This window comes from Neomonachus schauinslandi, chromosome 6 (assembly GCF_002201575.2).
Source record: "Neomonachus schauinslandi chromosome 6, ASM220157v2, whole genome shotgun sequence".
NCBI classification, from domain to species: domain Eukaryota; kingdom Metazoa; phylum Chordata; class Mammalia; order Carnivora; family Phocidae; genus Neomonachus; species Neomonachus schauinslandi.
Window position 1 is genome coordinate 135527601 of NC_058408.1, and position 19678 is coordinate 135547278.

At 36.9% G+C, this 19678-nt stretch overlaps 3 protein-coding genes across 8 annotated transcripts in view; 2 read left to right on the top strand and 1 right to left on the bottom strand.

The window, feature by feature from the left end:
- Positions 1-7836, top strand: part of PDCD4 (programmed cell death 4) — a 28693-nt gene extending 20857 nt beyond the window's left edge. For both annotated transcript variants that reach the window (XM_021699889.2, XM_021699890.2), the window contains 4 exons: positions 2511-2618; positions 2870-2980; positions 3856-3995; positions 5992-7836. In XM_021699889.2, the coding sequence (XP_021555564.1) occupies positions 2511-2618; positions 2870-2980; positions 3856-3995; positions 5992-6052 (420 nt within the window). In that variant the 3' untranslated portion in view covers positions 6053-7836. The remainder of the gene's footprint in view (positions 1-2510; positions 2619-2869; positions 2981-3855; positions 3996-5991) is intronic.
- Positions 7818-19136, bottom strand: BBIP1 (BBSome interacting protein 1). Of its 4 annotated transcripts, none has more exons than XM_021699891.2 (4): positions 19031-19136; positions 17987-18083; positions 8902-8979; positions 7818-8187 (listed from the first exon to the last, which is right to left on the bottom strand). In XM_021699891.2, the coding sequence occupies exons 3-4, from the start codon at positions 8945-8947 to the stop codon at positions 8021-8023; spliced, it is 213 nt and encodes a 70-aa protein (XP_021555566.1). In that variant the 5' UTR covers positions 8948-8979; positions 17987-18083; positions 19031-19136; the 3' UTR covers positions 7818-8020. The 4 variants fall into 4 exon arrangements, with proteins under 4 accessions (XP_021555566.1, XP_021555567.1, XP_021555569.1 ...); XM_021699892.2 differs by having other exon boundaries at positions 18987-19132; XM_021699894.2 differs by having other exon boundaries at positions 17987-18071; positions 18987-19045.
- Positions 18829-19678, top strand: part of SHOC2 (SHOC2 leucine rich repeat scaffold protein) — a 92005-nt gene continuing 91155 nt past the window's right edge. The window contains exon 1 of one of the 2 annotated variants that reach the window (XM_021699888.2): positions 18829-18884. The gene's annotated coding sequence lies outside the window, so the exon portion shown is untranslated. Of the gene's footprint in view, positions 18885-19538; positions 19598-19678 lie in introns of those variants that run through there. The other variant, XM_021699887.2, reaches the window with a different exon arrangement.

Consider the following 19678-nt stretch of genomic DNA (forward strand, 5'->3'; position numbering starts at 1 on the left):
TACTCTGAGATCATAAGTTATGAATTATGAACACTAGAGTAGATCAGAGTGGTAGATTTTTGTAAGGAAGTTCGCTACCTGTATGCATGCTTTAAAAGTAAAAATGATTGATTTTTGCATTAAAATGCCAGATTTATTCTCTGTGGATCTTTTTTTCCGGCAATAAAGTAATGTTGTATAACAGGAAACCAGAAAAAGTATTTAATCTTATTTGCGTATTGTTAAGAAAATTAGAAGATTTATATAGCTCATGTGCTTCTGATTTTTGAGTATATTCTTTTCATGTGACTATAGTTTCGATATTTAATCTTTTAGTGATATGTGTACTTAGTTTGGGGGTTAAGGAGCTGAAAGTATAGATTTTGACCAGTTTGCTTTTATATATCTTAAAGTAGATAAGTTGGTGTTTGTAATGTCATGATTGCAACATCTGGTTTTAAAAAATTTTTCAAGTTGTTGGGAAGATTGGGTATAAACACAGTCAAGATACCAGGGCATTTTGGCAAGAATTTGACATAAAAGGCATCTAGATGGGAAAGGAAGAAGTAAAACTTTATCTTTATTCCCAGATGACATGATCTGCATATAGAAAATCTGAATGAATCTACAAAAAAACAAAAACCAAACTGTCAACTAATAAATGAATTCAGCAGGGTTGTAGGATATAAGATCAATATACAATATTCAGTTCTAGTTCTGTACACTAGCAATGAATGTTTTGAAGTGAAATTAGGAAACAATTTCTTTTACAATAGAATAGAAAATACTAAAATATTTAGGAATAAATTTAACAAAACAAGTGTAATTCTTATATACCAACAACTGCAAAACATTGTTGAAATAAATTAAGACCTAAATAAGTAGAAAGATACCCAGATACCCTACATTTATGGATTGGAAGACGTAATATTGTTAAGGTGGTAATACTCAGGGCCCTTGGCTTTCTCAGTTGGAGGAGCTTGACTCTTGATCTCAGGGTTGTGAGTTTGAGCCTCACGTTCGGTGTAGAGATTACTAAAAAAAACCCAAAACTTAAAAAAAAGATGGTAATACTCCCCTAAAATTAGTATTTTGAGAAACTGTCAAACTATTTTATGTGAATTATCTCAATCAGAAAATAGTCAAGATAAAAATTGGAATAAAACTACCAATATGAGTTTAAGGTTCACATTATTTGGATATTCATATCTTTTTACATGGAGGGATGAGTTGGACAAAGAGACTTTTAGAAATGTATACATGTATTTATGATTTATCATTCTCAAAAAAAATCCTCGGAACCTAACGGGAACCATTTAAATACTTAAAGTTGCATAACAAAGTTACAAAACTCTAAATGATATAATTTAAATAATAAAATGTATTAATTTACAAGTATAAAGTAAAAACATGTTATTCAAGTGCCATGCTTTAAATATTTACTTTCCTAAAGCAGGATAGTAGGAATTACTCATTAGGATGTATTCTACTGATAAATTTTACTTTACCTTTCATGAAAATACATTGCAGAAGTTGAAGTCAAAGATACTTAAATGAGATTATTTACTTCATTCAGCCAACATTCATTGAGTATGTACTAGGTGCAAAGGTGATTTTAACAGGCAGTGTATTAGGAAGAACATTCTTGTTGAAGTTCTTATGCTGGAAAACTTTTTCCTCCTTTTCTCTGGAGCCATAGAGGTTATTGTATTTGAACAAGAAAGTCAAGTCTTGCCTCTTTAGCTACAACTAGAAGCTGAACTACTGATGAACATCTTAGATAATTGGTTTCAAATCCTTAGCTGTAGAGAAAAGAGAAAGTATATGGATATTTTGCTCTGTTATCATCACTCATTTTTTTGGCTGCCAGTGCACTATTATTAAGGTCATCCTGATGGAAGTGAAAGTTTGTGACACTTTATTAAAAATGTATCTTGAGACTTTCAGTCAGTGCCCTCTAGTGGTCTTTAAAATTCCTTGTTTTATAGCGAGCATTGAAGCATTATGGTCACAACTCAGGCCATGTACATCTTAAGTCTACTCCTAGATCTCAGTGATTATTAAGACACACTGAAGCACTGCATTTTCTTTATAATTATGAACCACTTAAAAATCGGGGGTTTACTTTTTAATTATGAAAAAAAATCTGTTGTGATAGTGTTGTGTCAAGTCTGTATGTTCTTACACAGCTGTTTGTGACCTGCTTTGGGAGTAAGTAAATCCTATGGGCAAAAAGCAGTTTTTTTTTTCTTTTTTCTTTTAAATTAGGAATTCTAGGGGCGCCTTGGTTGCTCAGTCAGTTGAGCGTCAGACTCTTGGTTTTGGCTCAGGTCCTGGTCTGGCAGTTGTGGGATAGAGCCCCACCTCGGGCTCTGTGCTTGGTTGGTGTGGAGTCTGCCTCAGAATCTTTCTCCCTCTTCCTCTGTGTGCACGTGTGCACTCTCTCTCTCTCAAAATGAATAAATAAAATCTTTAAGAAATAAAAATAAAAACTAGGAATTCTAACATATCTCAATTTTTAAATTTAATAGATTGATATGCTGCTGAAAGAGTATTTACTCTCTGGAGACATATCTGAAGCTGAACATTGCCTTAAGGAACTGGAAGTACCTCATTTTCACCATGAGCTTGTATATGAAGTAAGATTACTTGATTACTTTGACTTTCCAAAGAGAATTATTAAGTGTTCCTTTTTGTACCACAATGACTTAATGCTTCTTTAATAGCATACATCTTTTTTTTTTAAATTTTAATGTTAAGGGAGTATGTTGTTTTTAAATTTTTATAATGATTATAATTACATATCAGACAAAAGGAATCTGATACATTTAGGAGCAGTTTCTTTATATGAATTAATGACCAAACATTTGTTCATTCATTCAATTTTTAGGCCATTGTAATGGTTTTAGAGTCAACTGGAGAAAGTACATTTAAGATGATTTTGGATTTATTAAAATCTCTTTGGAAATTTTCTACCATTACTCTAGACCAAATGAAAAGAGTAAGTATAACATTATTTTGAACAATTTTAGGCTTATACCTTAAATGTATAATGATTGAATAAAGATTATGAATTATCAGTGAAATGTTCTTTTAGGTATGTTTAATAGTACTGTGCCTATAGTTAGTTGTTTGTTTTTTTAATGGTTGTGATTATGTTTGACCTCTTGTAGCCGTTTCTTAAAAGTAACACTTTAGTGGGTTTTTTTAAGATGTGATTGTTCTTCCTCAAGAGTTCTGCTTTTAAAGATATGATAGTTTCTATTTTATATCTAGAAACAAACATGAATGTGATCTTTTAACATATATACTTTAAAGTATTTAATTTATTCCGATTTGAAATACTGGTGAGGTTCTTACTTGCCTTATACTTTTTAGAAGTCTAGTAAATGTATATAGAGAAGTAGATGGTGAAGAAGTATGTCCAGTGTCTGATGGATGTCTACCTAAACTCTTTTGAGAGAAGTTTTATTTTATTATTTTATTATTTTATTTTTTTAAAGATTTTATTTATTTGACAGAGAGAGAGACAGCGAGAGCAGGAACACAAGCAGGGGGAGTGGGAGAGGGAGAAGCAGGCTTCCCGCCGAGCAGGGAGCCCGATGTGGGACGCGATCCCAGGACCCTGGGATCATGACCTGAGCTGAAGGCAGACGCTTAATGACTGAGCCACCCAGGCGCCCTGAGAGAAGTTTTAAAAGAAGACATTCTATGACAAATATACCTGCTGTCTATACTTTTCAAGGATCAGATCTGACTTCATTCTAATTTTATGAACAGTTAAGGCCTTAAATGTAGCTTGATGACAATGATGGGTTGTATGGCATTATGTATTTCATATGGGCTAACATTCTGTATATAATTTTATTGTTTTAGGGTTATGAGAGAATTTACAATGAAATTCCAGACATTAATCTGGATGTCCCACATTCATACTCTGTGCTTGAGCGATTTGTAGAAGAATGTTTTCAGGCTGGAATAATTTCCAAACAACTCAGAGATCTTTGTCCTTCAAGGTACTTTATTACTTTTTTCACATAAGATACTGGCTGAGTGCTTGGGAAGGCTAAGCTAATTTTCTGTCATTCCAGAAAAATTCTGGAATTCTGTCAGAAAAATAACATCTCCCCTAAAGCCACTCAAGAGTGAAAATCATCTGTTTTGAGTTTATGGAAAAACAAGGGCAAAGCTTATTTTGCCCCCTTGTAAATCTATACAGGGCTACTTCATGAAGCCCTTGTTCACTGGAAGGAAACTAGCTTTGTGTAGTAGTTCTGTGTACCAGGCTCTGTTCTAAGTACTTGAAATATTATTTCAGAATAGATATTATCACCAATAAGAGGAGAAAATTGAGGTTTAAGGAAGTGTAGTATACTTTTCCTAAGGTCACACATGGTAGAGGCCAAGGATGAATCCAGACCTTTCCTGGCTTCAAAGATCTAGGCTCATTCCTGTACTCCATGTAACTTCCTTTTTCTCCTTCATGGAATGGAGAATTAAGGCTAATTGGATCTTATCCCATTGGAAAGTGGATGTGTGTGATTCCTTGGAGATGATATATTTGTGCTACTAGAATCTAACTCTTTAGGAGTTGCTGAGTTTTTTTTGTGGTTAAAATAAAGCTTATAATGAAGTTTATAAATAGATATAAATGTTAGTAATAGCTAAACTTGAGTATGTGTATGTCTGCTTTATGTGCATTTTAAGTTTTTATAATTTTTATCTGAAAAAATTGCAAAGCTTTGTTTTTATTGAAGTTGATTGTGAGAATTAAGTCTTAGAAAAAATAGTTCCTAGTAGTGTCTTTTCCTCTAGAAAGTTTAGATGCCATTGAGAGAGGAGGAAGATAGAGTTTAATGGCTTTGATAAAAATGTTTTAACATACAGATCTCTAAAAATACATATATAGATCTCTGCTTGGTGATGGCATCATTTATGTGCCAAGTGGTGTACATCAGTAAATACTGTCAGCTTTGGTAAGGTTCTTGATACTTACTGCTTTGTTCCCCATCTCAGTCTCTAATATTATAGTCTGAAGCCTTTATGTGCAGGAAAATGTAGCTGATTTCCACTTAGACTTAGTATGAAAAGGGGGAACACCTTGGCACTAGCGTTTTAAACTTTTCAGCTTCTGTTCAGAAGTCTAACTGGTCATTTCTATTGTGGCTTTACTCTAAGGATCAGTTGAGGAGATACCTAAATGTTCTTTGTTTGCCGTAGAACTGTGACTTTTTATCCTCTACCCATTAGCTTATTTGGGTGAAGTGCACATTTGTATGTGGTCTTGAATGCTTGTGCATGTTGGTTTATGGTTAGAGAATGAGGGCTAATCCTGAGCAAACTCTGTTTTCCACTTACTGCTTTAGGCTCCTGGTCAACTATTTCTCCTGGGTTGTTGGCTACTGTGTATAGCTACATATACAGCATAAGTGTTTTACATTATGAAGCAAGGTCTCTTGAGTTTGAAATAGTAGGAATTCCAAAATGGGGCATAGACTGCAATTAATTGGATTCTGATTTGTTTCTGCATGTACAGGTTATGGCTTTTCTACATTTGAGAAAAAAAACTAAAAAAAATTTTTAAACATGGATATTTTCATAGGTTCTGTAGCTCTAGTTTGCATAATTCCAAGTCATGTTGGTGTTTCTTTGGCTCACTGTTTAGTTTTCAAATAATACTAATAACATAGTAGGAGTAAATATTAAAATTCTAAATAGCATGTTTGCTTTATATTTTAACTTTTTAACATGACTCTATTTGGTCAATAACTTATTTTAATAATTAAGCTTTTATTTAACTAAAAACTGCCTAGATTAGCGTTCCTTTGATTTGTTAATATCCTAGGATATGTAGCCTTTGGGAAGAGTCTTTCTCAAAAGAATTAGAGGTATGCTCACTTTTTTTTTTTTTTTAAACAATGAAACTAACCAAAAGAACCCAAAGGTTTTTTTGGTTTTGATCTATAGTCAGAATTGGTATCCATTTTCATGCTTGTGTTCTTTTCATTACAGGGGCAGAAAACGTTTTGTAAGTGAAGGAGATGGAGGTCGTCTTAAACCAGAGAGCTACTGAATATAAGAACTCTTACAGTCTTAGATGTTATAAAAAAAATATATAAATATATCTGAATTATAAGAGTTGTTAGCACAGGTTTTTTTTTTTGTTGTTTTTTTGGGTTTTTTTGAAGCACTTGTTTGGGGTACAAGGCGTTTCTGAAATTTTATAAACTTACAATTTAAGGGGAATTTTTAAAGGAAGTGTTTTCTTTTTATCTTTTTCTTTTTTTTCATTTGAGGGTGTTAAGGAGGGACAGAAGAGTAACCACTTCTTAAGTGGAATATTCTCATAAGCTACCTTTTGTAAGTGCCATGTTTATGACCTAATCATTCCAAGTTTTGCATTGATGTCTGACTGCCACTCCTTTCTTTCAAGGACAGTGTTTTTGTAGTAAAATCACTGGTTTATACAAAGCTTTATTTAGGGGGTAAAGTTAAGCTGCTAAAACCCCATGTTGGCTGCTGCTGTTGGAATACTGTGCTTTGGGAGTAAAAAAAAAAAAAAAAAAAGTTATTTCTCTGTCTTAAAGAATTTTAAGAAAATGAGTTAGTCATAAGACTTATTCATTTTTCCAGGGAACATATTGATTGGTCTTAAAGACTAGACAGTTAAATAAATGGTGGCTGGAACATCTATTTTTCTACAAAACTGGAAAAATGAACCCGGTTCTTAAAAGAATGTATGACAAAATAAAACATGTGAAGCAGTGTTGATTCTTTATTGGGAGTACATATATTTTAGGTCTTTTTAAAAACTTTTACACAGCAAATTTTAAATCCTGTAAGGGAGCATATTTGAACCCAGTGAATTTAAATTTTGTTCTTTGCAAACTTTTAAAAAGTACAGTAGTAAATTCTTTTAATATTATCTGTGGGAAATGCATACATACTTGTTTTTTGATCTTCTCTAAAGCTCAGTGATATTTTTAAAATATAATATGTTTCATCATTCTTAAGTTCTGTTACCAACTAATGTTTATGTTACAAAAAATTATTCTTCAGAGACTCAAAAAGTTTTTACATTTGTCCAGTGTCTGAAAAGATAGTAGCTACCAATAAATAGTTCTGTTCTTATCAGTTTAATAATAGTTCTCTAAAGAATGATCACATTTCTAACCTCTTTTGCAGAGCCTAATTACTCAGCAAGGCCTCCAAGTCTATGCTAATTTAAATTGTCTATTACTGATTGTAGCAACCAGCCAAGAATTATATTCAGATTAACAAACATATTCTTAGGAATATGCCCATTACAGGTTTAGGCAGTCTCTTAGAACTAAAACCCCAAATTTAATGTTCATATTTATCTCATGGGCTCTTTCAAGTCCATATTTTTTTCTATTTTTAGGGTTTTAATTGTGTTTGATACCTGGATGATAAAGATAGCCCGGTAATTCTTTAGTCCTTAAAGTCAATATCATTAAAAGCTCAGGGGACTACTTGATAAGTGAAGGTTTCTTAAAAATCATATTTGTTTAAGAAATACAGTCTTGTCATTACTGGTAGGACCAGCTGGTCAGGCAAAATAGCCTTAAATATGAAACACAAAATTCATAAACAAGTTTTAAAATTAGATAATAATGTAAAAGCCCCAAAACGCTTTGTACGAGATTAGAATGTATCTTCAAGTTGTTTTTAATAAACATGTAAAGATTATCTGAATATAAAAGTTGCATTTAGTCACTTGTGCCTAAGAATGTTATCTGTGAGTCTTAACAGTAATAGGAATGGTGAAACAGTAATTTACAGTTCTAAAAACTTGGGTAAAAAAAAAAACAATAAAATTTGGGTTCAATTTTTTAATTGCTCATGTTCAATATAAACCAGAGTGTCTAAATTCACAGGTTTCATTAGTCTTGGGTATTTTTATTTTATAAGCACTATCAGTTTTATTAACACACACCATCTTCAGTATACAGACACAAGTTATTGTCTAGCTATTGTTAATAGTAATGCAGGGTATTCTGTAGAAGTGCAAAGTTACCATTCAGTGAGTTATTTGCTGTTGTTCCTTTTCTGCCATTTCTTGTTGGCGAATCGTATCCTGGGCTGCTTGCTGCATTTTCTCCAATTTTTCCAGAGTCAGAGATTTTAAGGGCAAAAGTTTGGGTTTACACAGCACCATTGTGGTTATATCTTCCACTGACAACTGCCCTAAGTTTAAAAAGAAGGAATTTAGTGAGATGGCCCAGTTGTATGGTGGTTTGGATTTGCAGCTAGAATGAAGGTCTAAAAGAATTAATCCACTGTTAATGAAAACTCTTGTTTTCAGTTATTTCAAATATATCAACATTTAATTCTAGGGAGTTCATAAGGATGACATTTTGAACTTCCTACCTAAGATTCTAAGCTACCTATGAGACACACAACATTTTGTATCAGATGTCTAGTCTGCAAAAAGATTTCGGAGAATACATAGTGCATACGAATACTTCCATAGTGAAAGTATGGTATTAATAGTAATGAATATTCATTAACATGAATGTTTAACTTAAACCATCAGCCTTTAACAATTGCTTGACTTAGGTTTCTTTCTCCCCACTTTCACACCTTATTTAACATTAGTGAATTACAGTACTATTTTTTCACTGAAAATTTCATATTTTAATCTGCAAATTTGAGTATAACGGAATTTCTAGGTTTAAGAAACAGTGCTTCATTTGTCATCTTTTTACTGGGGGAAAAAAGGATGAGTTCTTTATAATCTACTCCTAAAAGAAACATAGTAAAAGTGGACAGTAAATGTGGCATACAGGATACAAAATAGTTACAGATGTTTGGCTATTGAGCCTGCTGTGTGCCATGACTACTACTTTGTATTTTGGTCCCTATAATATTCTGTGACCTAAGTATTTGTGATTTAGATACCTTGTTTTGGAAGAACTTCCCGGAACATTGACTTCACTTCTGCCATATCTGAATTGTTGGATACAGCTAAGTTTTTTCCTTCAATGAGAAATCAGTTATTAATATTCAAGAATGAATTAACAAAGCATATTGCTTATTTCCATTGTAGTTTAAGAAATCACAATTCCTATAGAAAACAAAATACCCTATCCTTGCATAATTTTCCCATTATTATCTTGTGGGTCTTTTCATTGAAACAAAGTTGAGAGAGTTCACGTAAGCATCTAGACCTTGTCAACATTCTTTAATCAGTGGAGGTGTCAATTTGGAAGGCTACATGTTCTAAATTTTTTCCCCTTGTGAAAAATTAGGTAGGACTTCATTTTTTTTAGACATAGTTACCTAATAGATATCAGCTGAGGAAAACCAAAAGCATTTATGTGCGGCTATTTGGTTCAGTGATAGCATCTCCCTAAATGGTGGATGAGGTATAAAAAATTACCATTTGGGAAGTGTGGGGTAGGGCAGGTAGTTAGGAAAAAGGGGAGATAGTAGGTAAGTATTTCCTAACATTCCCACTTCTCAATAGCTAACAGCTGGTTTCTACTTTAATCCCTTTGCTGTAATGACAAAAAGCATCCTAAGGATCAGTTACTGGCTACACAGCTGACATTTGTAAGGAAGCAACACAAACAGGTGAAACTGGCTCTTGAAGAACAGAAGTGAGAGGTTTGCTTTCAGTTTGCTACTTTCCTCTAATACAGGGATACTATATGCTAAAGTGCCAGCAAATACCTTCATCTTGAGTATTTGGTTTAGATATCAGCATATATACCAACTGGCTAATGACATTTGTTTCCAGTGTTAACATTCCAGATTACTGCTGTGCTGTATATTCAAGGTGTTCTGGGCTGTAATTTGTAGCACAATCCTTTTCCAAACAGATGCTTCTCCAGACAGTCCCACCGGTTTTGTGATATTTCACCATAGTGATGCAACCTTACCATGTGCCTTTCACAACATCACCACAGAAGAAAGATTTATTATTATAAAGTGGTGATGCTGGCATGGCGCCTGTCTTTACCGCCCACTGCAAATTAGTTATAATCAAGTGAAGCTGCTTCTGGTCTCAGTTATTCCCACTCTACACACTTTGACATTTGTAATAAAATCTTCCTACTCTATCCACCAAGCTTCTTGTTCAAATTCCTATTCTGGAACATCTAAAGTTCCTGAGGAACCTCTATCCGTTTTCCAGAACTTTGTCATCAAAATTTACCCCTATGCTGATCTTTTTGGGAGTGAAGATGAAATAGGGAATGGACCAGGAATGAAGCAACTCTAACTGAATCTAAGTGCAATATGCAGTTTCCTTACAACACAATTTCTTCTGCCACATTCTTTTCTTGTTACTTAGGCCTGCCAGTGGTACCTAGTAATCATTTCCCTTTTTTCCCCTCCAGATTATGTTGAAGGCTAATAGCATTGCAAATCCCTCATTAGTCTGAATATAGCTATAATAAAGTCTCTCCATCAAAATAACACAATGAAAATATTTAGTAGGCCCTTATTTGGTGCACGTCTGACATGATACACTGCCAAAAGGGAGGATAGATACTACAGATGTTGATAAATGTGAAGGAAATAACATAGTATAGCTAAGAGTTTTTGTATCACCAAATTTCTTTTCAGCAAGAGTGGATGAATACTTAATGTTTTATAGAATAGCAACTGCAGCTACTCAAAACTCAGCCACTATCCTTTGCTCTCTCTCCTGTATTTCTTTCACAGCCAAAATCTGGCCCCAGGAAAACAATGAAACTTGGTGCTCTACCAAACCTTAGTTCTCTGTTTCACTAAGCTGCCATTGTTACTGTAAAGGGTGTGGGGCCAAAGGCCTGGTAGGGAGTGGGTTGGGTCTGGTGTGGGGAAGATCAGAGCCGGCAGTCACTTGCCTGGGTGGAGTGTCTGCTTTACTAGGGTTGGTTATTGTTCCTAGGCATCCCCCCCCCCCCCCCCGGGCATTGGCAGGAGAGAAACAGGAAGGGAAGGGCTAAAATACGCAAGGTGGTGGTTGGATGGCCCTCATTGGCAAGGCTACCTAGTAGCCTAGTGATGGTCTTGATAATCAACTGCCCAGGGAGTCCACAGAAGTAAGGAGCATTTCTTTCCTTTACCTGGTGGCCTGCTAATAGCCAAACCTGGGTGTTTTGTCTGGTGTAATGTGCCCTAAGGAGTTGTGGTTGCTTCTAAGGGTACTTTCTTATTATGATAGGTAAGATATATGCAACATTAGGGACATATGGGTCAAAGAATAAACATACCAACCATGACTGAACTTCGTGTATCTTGAAGTGCCTTGTCATTCAGTTCAATAAATGTGTCTGGGAGCCTGGCTGGCTCAGAAGAGCATGCAACTCCTGATCTCAGGGTTATGAGTTTGAGTCCATTGGGTGTAGATTACTTAAAAATAAAATCTTAAAAATATGTGTCTATCATGTGCAAAGCACTGTTCATTAGTGAACAAAACAGATAAAACCCAAAACCTTTTGAAGCTTAACACTCTAGAGTAAGGGGAGAGAAATAATAGAATTTTGTAAGGCAGTAAGTCTATAGAATATAAAATAGTTTAAAGGAATTTAGGAGTGCTGAGGAGGGTATTGTAGTTTAAGGAGGAAAATAATCATGGACTCATTAAAAAGGTGAAAATCACTGTGACGTCATTTTGGTGTGCATGTTATATTTTCTGAATTTGCAAAAAAAGTCAAAAGCCTGATAGTATCCAGCGTTAGAGAAGGTATAGGGAAATGGGCATTTTCTGTTGGTGGGTGGGGTTTTTTGGTACAAATTTTTTAGAGGGATATTTTGTAGTATCCATTAATAATAATTTTGTATTATCTACTAATGCAAAATATGCATTTTCTTTGACCCAAATGTTCTACTCCTAGTAATAAGCCCCAAAGAAAACAATACACCAGTGTACAAAGAACTAAGAATAAGAATGCTCATTAAAGCATTGCTTTGAATAGTAAAATGTTCAGCAGTATATCAAAAGTTAAATAAATTACGGAATAGCTGTACAATGGACTACTATGTCAGATTTTAAAATGTTACATTTATCAAGGTTTATTTTAGGAGAAAACATATTCAATTGCAGAAGTAAAATTCTTACACTAATAGAACCCAGACTTTTAATGCTTAGAGAATACAATGTCAATCATTTTTCGAGGCTCTTTGTCCGGGTAATTGGAAAATAATCTGCTTCCTCTTTCCCCATAGTTTCTTTAGTTTGTAATCTGTCTCAGAGATAATGGTTTTGATAGATAGTACATTTCAAAGTCATGACGAAGTAAGCAAAACTGTCAGAGCCACTGAGCTGGATGCCTAAAATTAATGCAGAAGAACTTGGAGGGAAACCAAATCTTTGTCATGAAAGATTTACTAAGCTGTAGGAGTGGGAGCTGAGAGACACTTTAGGAAGGATTACTACTTTAAATCAATCATACCCATATTGATAACATAAATTAATCTTACAACTTGGACAAGTTAAAAATTTCTGGGGTGATTTAGTTTGATACCTGATCTAAATTATGTGTGGGTCTGCACAAGAACACTAAAGTGTACTTCTGAACCCTGAGAATATGTCGGTGGTCCTCAGATTTTATGCTTACATAACACCCACAGAGACTTTTAAAAACTAGATAGAAAAACTAAGTACCCCTTTAAACATTTCTAAATTGACCTATGAATTTATCATTAAGTTCAAGTAGTTATAATTTCCAGCATATTTAAAAATACTGTTACATGAGTCTTTTAAAAACCTATCCAATATAATATGAATATAGAAATTTGACAGCTATTATCATCCATTAATAAAAAGAATGAAGAACTCTTTAAGTCAGAAATTTTATATCTTTTTCTCCTTAGACCTCTATTACCATTCCACTTAACTTTATTGTAATGTAATATATTTTCATGCTTACAAATATTTTAAAGGTTGATTTTCCTACCATATTTCTCTACAAAAATGTTTATAAATTTATTTACTATTTATTTATTTTTTAAAAGTAGGCTCCACACCCACTGTGGAGCCAACATGGGGCCTGAACTCATGACCCTGAGATCAAGACCTGAGCTGAGATCAGGAGTCACTCAACTGACTGAGCCACCCAGGCACCCCAAAAATGTTTATGAATTTAAATGAAAAACAAAAATATTCTGGATTGAGTTATTACAATTATTAGTAAAAAATGAATCAAAACAATTTATATACACATTGATAAAATAATTACTGAAGACGAAAAATGAAGTTAGTGGCTATATATCTGTTAATAAGAACAGAGTTTTAAAAGTAAATACTGGACAGTAAAGACTGGAGTAGAAAGGATGCTCTTTTCAGGACAAGGGCATTAATTCTTTCAGAATGGAAAATAAACATTAATATGAGAGGAATTTGGGATCATATGTTGCTTTCCAAACACATTTTTTCTTTCAACAAACATACCAAATGTCTGTAAGTGCCAGCCACAACTAAATGAAGGAGATACAGTGGATAAGAACCGGTTCTCTTTGGGGAACTTGGGGGAGGTTGGTAGGGGAGGGAGAGACACACGTAAATAAATAATTATAAGTGAATACAACCTACTTTAATAAAAGCATGTGTACTGTGCCTTAAGAAACCAAAACCACAAGTAACTTGGTTGGTTTAGGATAGGTGACAGTGGCTAGTCTTTGAAGAACTACTAAATGTGATACTTAGTCCCACAAGGATGAATGGGGGTTTACTATGCAGAGAAGTAGCTGTGTGGCAAGGGGACGGTGTTCTAGACAAAGTGAACAATGTGCTCAGAGTCATTAAAAGAAAAATATCTAGGCAAATGGCTAGAGAGTACAGGGTACATACAATATATGTATGGTGGTGGGAATGACAAGGTGGAGGCCAGTTCATACTCAGCCTCAAATACCACGCCTCAGAGTTTGGGCTTTATATCCTATAGACAGAAGGGAGCTAACTGGATGGCTCTGAGTGGGTATATGACATGTGATTAGGTTTTTGGAAACACATTCTAGACAAAAAGGAAAAACAGGAGATACTAGAGGCAAGGAGATCAGTAAGGAAGCTATAATTATTTAGGTAAGATGATGAGTGTATGAGCAAAAGCAGTGATAACAAGCATCAAGAGGAGAAGATACAAAAGGTACTCAAGGATATAAGAAGTTGAGATTCAAATATCCTCCATTATTCCCCCTCATCCCCCACAACCTCTGGGCGATAAAGAAATGATCAAGGATGACTGAGATTTCAAGCTAACATTTTTGAGTGGCTAATGCAGCTACTAATTGAAGTTGAGAACACAGAGGTGGTACAGGTTAAGGAGGGGAGGGTACATACAGATCACTGGGTAAAGATACACTGGGTATGGAAGTTCAACAGGAAGGCAAAAAGGGCTGGACGCCCAGAGAGTCAATGGTACAGCAGTATAAGCTATAGACGTAGATATGATCACCTAAGAAGCATATGGAAAGATGGCAGATGGTGGTAGGATAGGTGGTAAAAAGAGATGAGTGTACACATGTAGTGGGTGAGAGAAGGATCTGGAATCAGGTTATTTAAACAAATTAATTTTCTAAGCCTTAGTTTCATCAGTAAAATAAAGCTTATAATGGCACTGGCTTTAAACAGTGTGTTAAATGACATAATTCATAATTCATTGTCAGTCCCTACCACCTGGTAAGAAATCAATGGGTATCAATGCTTCTTAAAGATAAACCATTACAATATTGTCATAAAATCAGATTCTTAGAAAAAATAAGTTTATTGATATGTATTAAAGTTATAGAGGCTAATTATTAAAACAGAGTGGAGAAAACCTTATAGGCAAGCAGGAACACTTAGAATTCTCCACCCATCCCCTTTGCCTTATAGGTCATCTTTTTTTTTTTTAAGATTTTATTTATTTGACAGAGAGAGACACAGTGAGAGAGGGAACACAAGCAGGGGGAGTGGGAGAGGGAGAAGTAGGCTTCCCACTGAGCAGGGAGCCCGACACGGGGCTCGATCCCAGGACCCCGGGATCATGACCTGAACCGAAGGTAGACGCTTAACCCACTGAGCCACCCAGGCGCCCCAGGAGAAGAATCTTAAGCAGACTCCTCCATGAGTGTGGAGACTGATGTAGGGGCTCAATCTCACAACTCCAGCTGAATCTAGAGTCAGATGCTTAACTAACTGTGCCACCCAGGCACCCTTCTTAAATATATTTTTAAGAAAATATGATAAAGCAAATCTATTTCACAATATAAGTCAAGGCTGAGAAAATGTGGACAAGTTTTTAAGCTGGTGGTAAAGAGTAAAAACCTTTAAAATTGTAATTGAGGGAATGGAAGCTTAGTGTACATTAGAATCTATCCTGAATTTTTGATGGAGGTGACAAGTGGCTGTTGCCTAACCTAGAAAAATAAATGCACCTGAAATATGGCAAAAAACATTTCTAAAGTATTTTCAGATTCTAGTCTTAGTATCAATCCTGTTTTCACATAAGAAACACAGGTCATAAACTGGTGGCCCTTGGTCCTATCCAGTTAAATGTTTTGCTGGCTTGCTAAATGTTTAAAAAATATTTGAACCAATGTTTTAAAATTAGAAGACTTCATATAAAGTCCAAATTTCAGGTCCTCTTGACAAAACTAGCAACACCGGGCCCATATTCCTGCATAGCAAAATTCGGCTACAGCTGGGAAGTAATGTCCCATTTAGATGAACACGGGGAGTTCTCTAGTCCCCTCTACTGCCTATTGTTCTCTTTCCCTTATCATCCCCATTGCTACAGGCACTTGACTTCACAACTTCAGTAGAATACAGAACCACTATAACACATTATATGCCAAATGCCCTATTTTATCATTAATAGGTATTAAGAAACAAAAATACAATCTTTGAGAACTGAGGGAGGCACAGAAGCAATCTGTTTATGTAAAGGACAGTAGAGGATATTTTTTGGTGACTATTTACGAATTTAGATCCTTTTAAGTAAATTCAGTCTGCCTATTACAGGTTGTGGATGGGGGTGGCAGGAATGGTAGGAAAAATATGAAATATTTTGTTTTATTCAAGACTTTTGATAGATGAATTTTCAAACACATATTAGATTTCTGAATGTAAACTAAGATGAAGAAAAGGTGAAAGAGGGGGCCCAAAAAGAAAGTGTTTTTCAGCAGACATAAAGTGGTAATGTTCATTCTCACTCACGTGGCTGCCCACATGCTAGCAGAGCTTAATCTGGACTGATAATATTCATCTGGAGATGCCAAATAACATCATATGTCATGTGGTTGGAAACTATAGTAGTTCTATTCTGTTTTGCTATCTGGCATCTGCTAGTAGAAAAATGTTGCAACATGTTCAATTTGGCTAATTAATTTAGACTCATGTGAATAAAATGTGCGGTGTCTAGCTTCTGAACTGTGCCTAGGCCTAAGAACAGGGACTGTTCTTGGATGAATCTGGATGATGCCACTGGTTCTGGTATACTTCACCAGCAGACACTACTATTAAGTTAATAGAAAATGACACATCCTACTCACACAAAATACCAGATGGCCAGCAGTTGCCTTGGTATCTGCTTTGATAACATCAAGATTCATCTGTCTTTGAATTGCAGGGCCCACACATCTTTCATCAACAGTCCTCAGGGTGCCAGGACTTGACACTCATGAAACTGTGCTGACATCACTACACTGCTGCAGATTGCATCACATCAGCTCCAAGTGTTGGTGAAGCAGCAGCCACACTTCACTACAGGGAGACAGTCCAGGACACTAGCACTTGCTCTCCACAGACAGGAGGATTAAATGCTAACTCTTCTTTGTAGGATACCAAGGGTGTGTGTGCAGAGAAGTGGGATGGATTTAACTAGCAACTCAGGACAATGGTAGATATAGTTACATTTGTGAAGGCTTAATCATTATTGGTGAAGTATGAATACTGTGAAGTATTCTTGCAAAATACTTTACATGGAATTTAATTAAGCCTCTAGATCAACTTCTGACTTATAAGAAATAAGAAAAAAGGGAACATTCAAGAACACCTCTGGCCTGAACTCTTTAAAATGACAATGTCACAGGGGGAAAAAAAACGATAGGGGAATTGTTCTAGATTAAGGCTAAAGAGTTTTAACACCCAAATAAAATACATAAACATTGACCGGATCCTGAATTTTGTTGGAGAAGCAGGGGAAAAGGTATAAAAGATATTCTTGGGTCAAAAGAGAGAATATACATACAGAGTAGATTTTAAATATCACAGAATTATTAATTTCCTTAGTTGTCATAATGATACTTTGTTTTTCAGGAGAACTTTATAATTCTTAGGGAATACGTTTTGGAAATTTTAGAGGTGTCTGCTTAACAACAAGTGTCTAACCTATTTCCAAATAGTTTAATGACAATGAAAAAAGCATGAGAAAGGATGAAATAAATATGGCAAAATGTTAACTGTTGGATCTACGTGAAGGGTATATGAATGTTTATTATAGTCTTTCGACATTTTATATGTATGATTTTTTTTTTTTAATTGAGGGAAGAAATCATGTTGGAAAGACTTGAGAGGGGCAATCTAAGAAGAGGTTGAGTAACAAGAACTACACTGAATTTAATCAACTGAAGCTGGCAATGTCTTAGGCACCCGGGAAACACCAAATATATTCAATCTTTTAGTAAGTATTTACCAAAATCATATGTGCAGGATAACATGATAGGGAGATGAAGACAAACCATTCTATTAAGATGTAAACATAGCAGTAAAGCTAAGAACTTAAGCAGCTGTTATATAAAATAGTGGTTGTCATAAAAGAAGTACAAAAAGTGCTAGGTAAGCACAGAGTAAATTACTTCCTGTTGCAGAGAATCTGGAAACACATCTGCAAGGATAACTAGGACATGGAAACAGAGTCACAAAAGGTTAGTGCTTCAGTGATTAATCTTGGAAGAAACAAGAATAGTTCATTTTGGCTCAAGCATGAGTAGTATGGAAACAGAAAGAAATTAAGTAAAGAAGGTAGGTTTGCACCCTTGTTGACTGGCTGGGTAAATACAATTTTCAGTTTACCTGAAAGTTCTCCTGGTCTTTTTCCCGGCAACGTTAGGCATCCAACCCAGTATTACCAAGATGACTTACAGTTCTTGACTCAAGCCTACAGAAGAAACTACATGAGATAAAATGAGAACTCTTGAAAAAAAAAAACCATATAAAAGTATTACGGTATTTTTAAGAATATTCACAAACATTAAGTTGTTTAATAAAATGTAGGCATGGAGGATAAGGACGGTATAGCTTCACCCAGAAATGCAGTCATTGCTTTTAAGCCCCCAAAGGAGGAGGAACAAAAGAAGAACATTCCTAATGTTAAGACCGGAGGCGGGAAAATAAGACTCAGAGGTGTTGCCGAGGCGGTGGCGGACCACCTTCCTCCTTTCTAGGTGGTAACGGAAAACGATTTCCACAAGCTCCAGAATTCTCCGTCCTCCAGAGATCGGGGTGAAAGCACTTAATAGGAACTTAACGGGCGCGGTCAGGAGCTCCATGTTGCGGGAGTGAGGAGCTCCGCCCTGCGGCGCGCGCCTAAGCCCCCTTCGGACCCGGCTGGCTGCAGCTGGGCGCGAGGGGCCGACGGAGCGGCCTCGCCCCACAGGGAACCTCAGAAGGGCGGGGGTAGGGCGGGCAGGCCAGCCCGGAAAGAAAACCTTCTTCCAGCGGAAGCGGCTGCGAGCCCCGCTCACCTCCTCGGCTCTCCGTCTCCCGCGGGCCGTCTAGCTGGGGGCTGCCTCACGGGACAGGACAGACGGACCCTCACCTCACTTTGCGACTCCAGCTGGAATGGGCACTCCCTGGGGTGCCGGGGGCTCTGGCTATTCCCACCCTTCCGCCATGACCCCATTCAGAAGTGCCAAATGCAACTTCCGGGCAGGACAGGGATTTTCGGAACCCTAACCTCTTGTCCACCTAGGTAAGTGACCAGACGTCCCAGCAAAATAAGGGCCAGGAAACCTGCTTCTTCCTCTCCCCCATCCTGGGCAGGTAGTTCTGAGTATGAATTAAGTTGTCTAACCTGGGATGTCTGGTCACCTTTGGTCCTTTTTCGGGCCTACTTACAGATTTATCTTCCCAGACGGCTCGACTGTTGCCCAGGGCAACGGTGAGATTTGGGCGAAGGGAAAACTACGTCACACTGGAGACGGGAGGCCAGGAAACTCCCTGCCATTATCAGTTATGGCTGCCTTAGCTTCAACAGTAACTTCCGATTGCTAGTTTGTCACTCTACCCTGCTGGAGGCTTACTCTGTGGCTCCGCTTGCCAGCGGCACCCAGTGGGCAGGAGAAAGGGCGTAGAGCAGCTGAGGAAAGGAAAAGGGCGGAGGGAGGGAAGCTGGCGCCAATGTCTCACTCTGATTGGACAGCGTCGTTGGCGCCAGTGCCTCACTCTGATTGGGCAGCGTCGGTATGCTTGGCTCCGCCTGTTTTTCTTCCCCGGCGAGCGACGGGCCTGCGCCGGAGGGGTGGGGCGGGGCGGTAGGAGCCAGAGTGTGTGGAGGGGCGGGCGGGGCGGGGCGGGGCGGGGGGGGGGGGGGGGGGCGGGGGGCGGTGGTTGGGCAGCGTCGCTTCTAAGGAGGAGGAGGAAGGAGGGCGAGCGAGGAGGATGGCGGAGTTGGGGCTCCTGACGGTAACCCGGGGCCGCTGAGGCGGGAGGGTGGTTGTTAGTCGGTTCTTCCTGCCTTCCTTCCTACCCGTCGGGCGGTCCCGC

Excerpts from the sequence above, each read along its gene's own strand:
- BBIP1 (XM_021699891.2), bottom strand. The coding sequence starts at position 8,947 with ATGGCAGAAGTGAAGTCAATGTTCCGGGAAGTTCTTCCAAAACAAG. Across the intron at positions 8,188-8,901 it reads GGAAGTTCTTCCAAAACAAG|GGCAGTTGTCAGTGGAAGAT; the intron begins GTATCTAAATCA and ends TTTTAAACTTAG.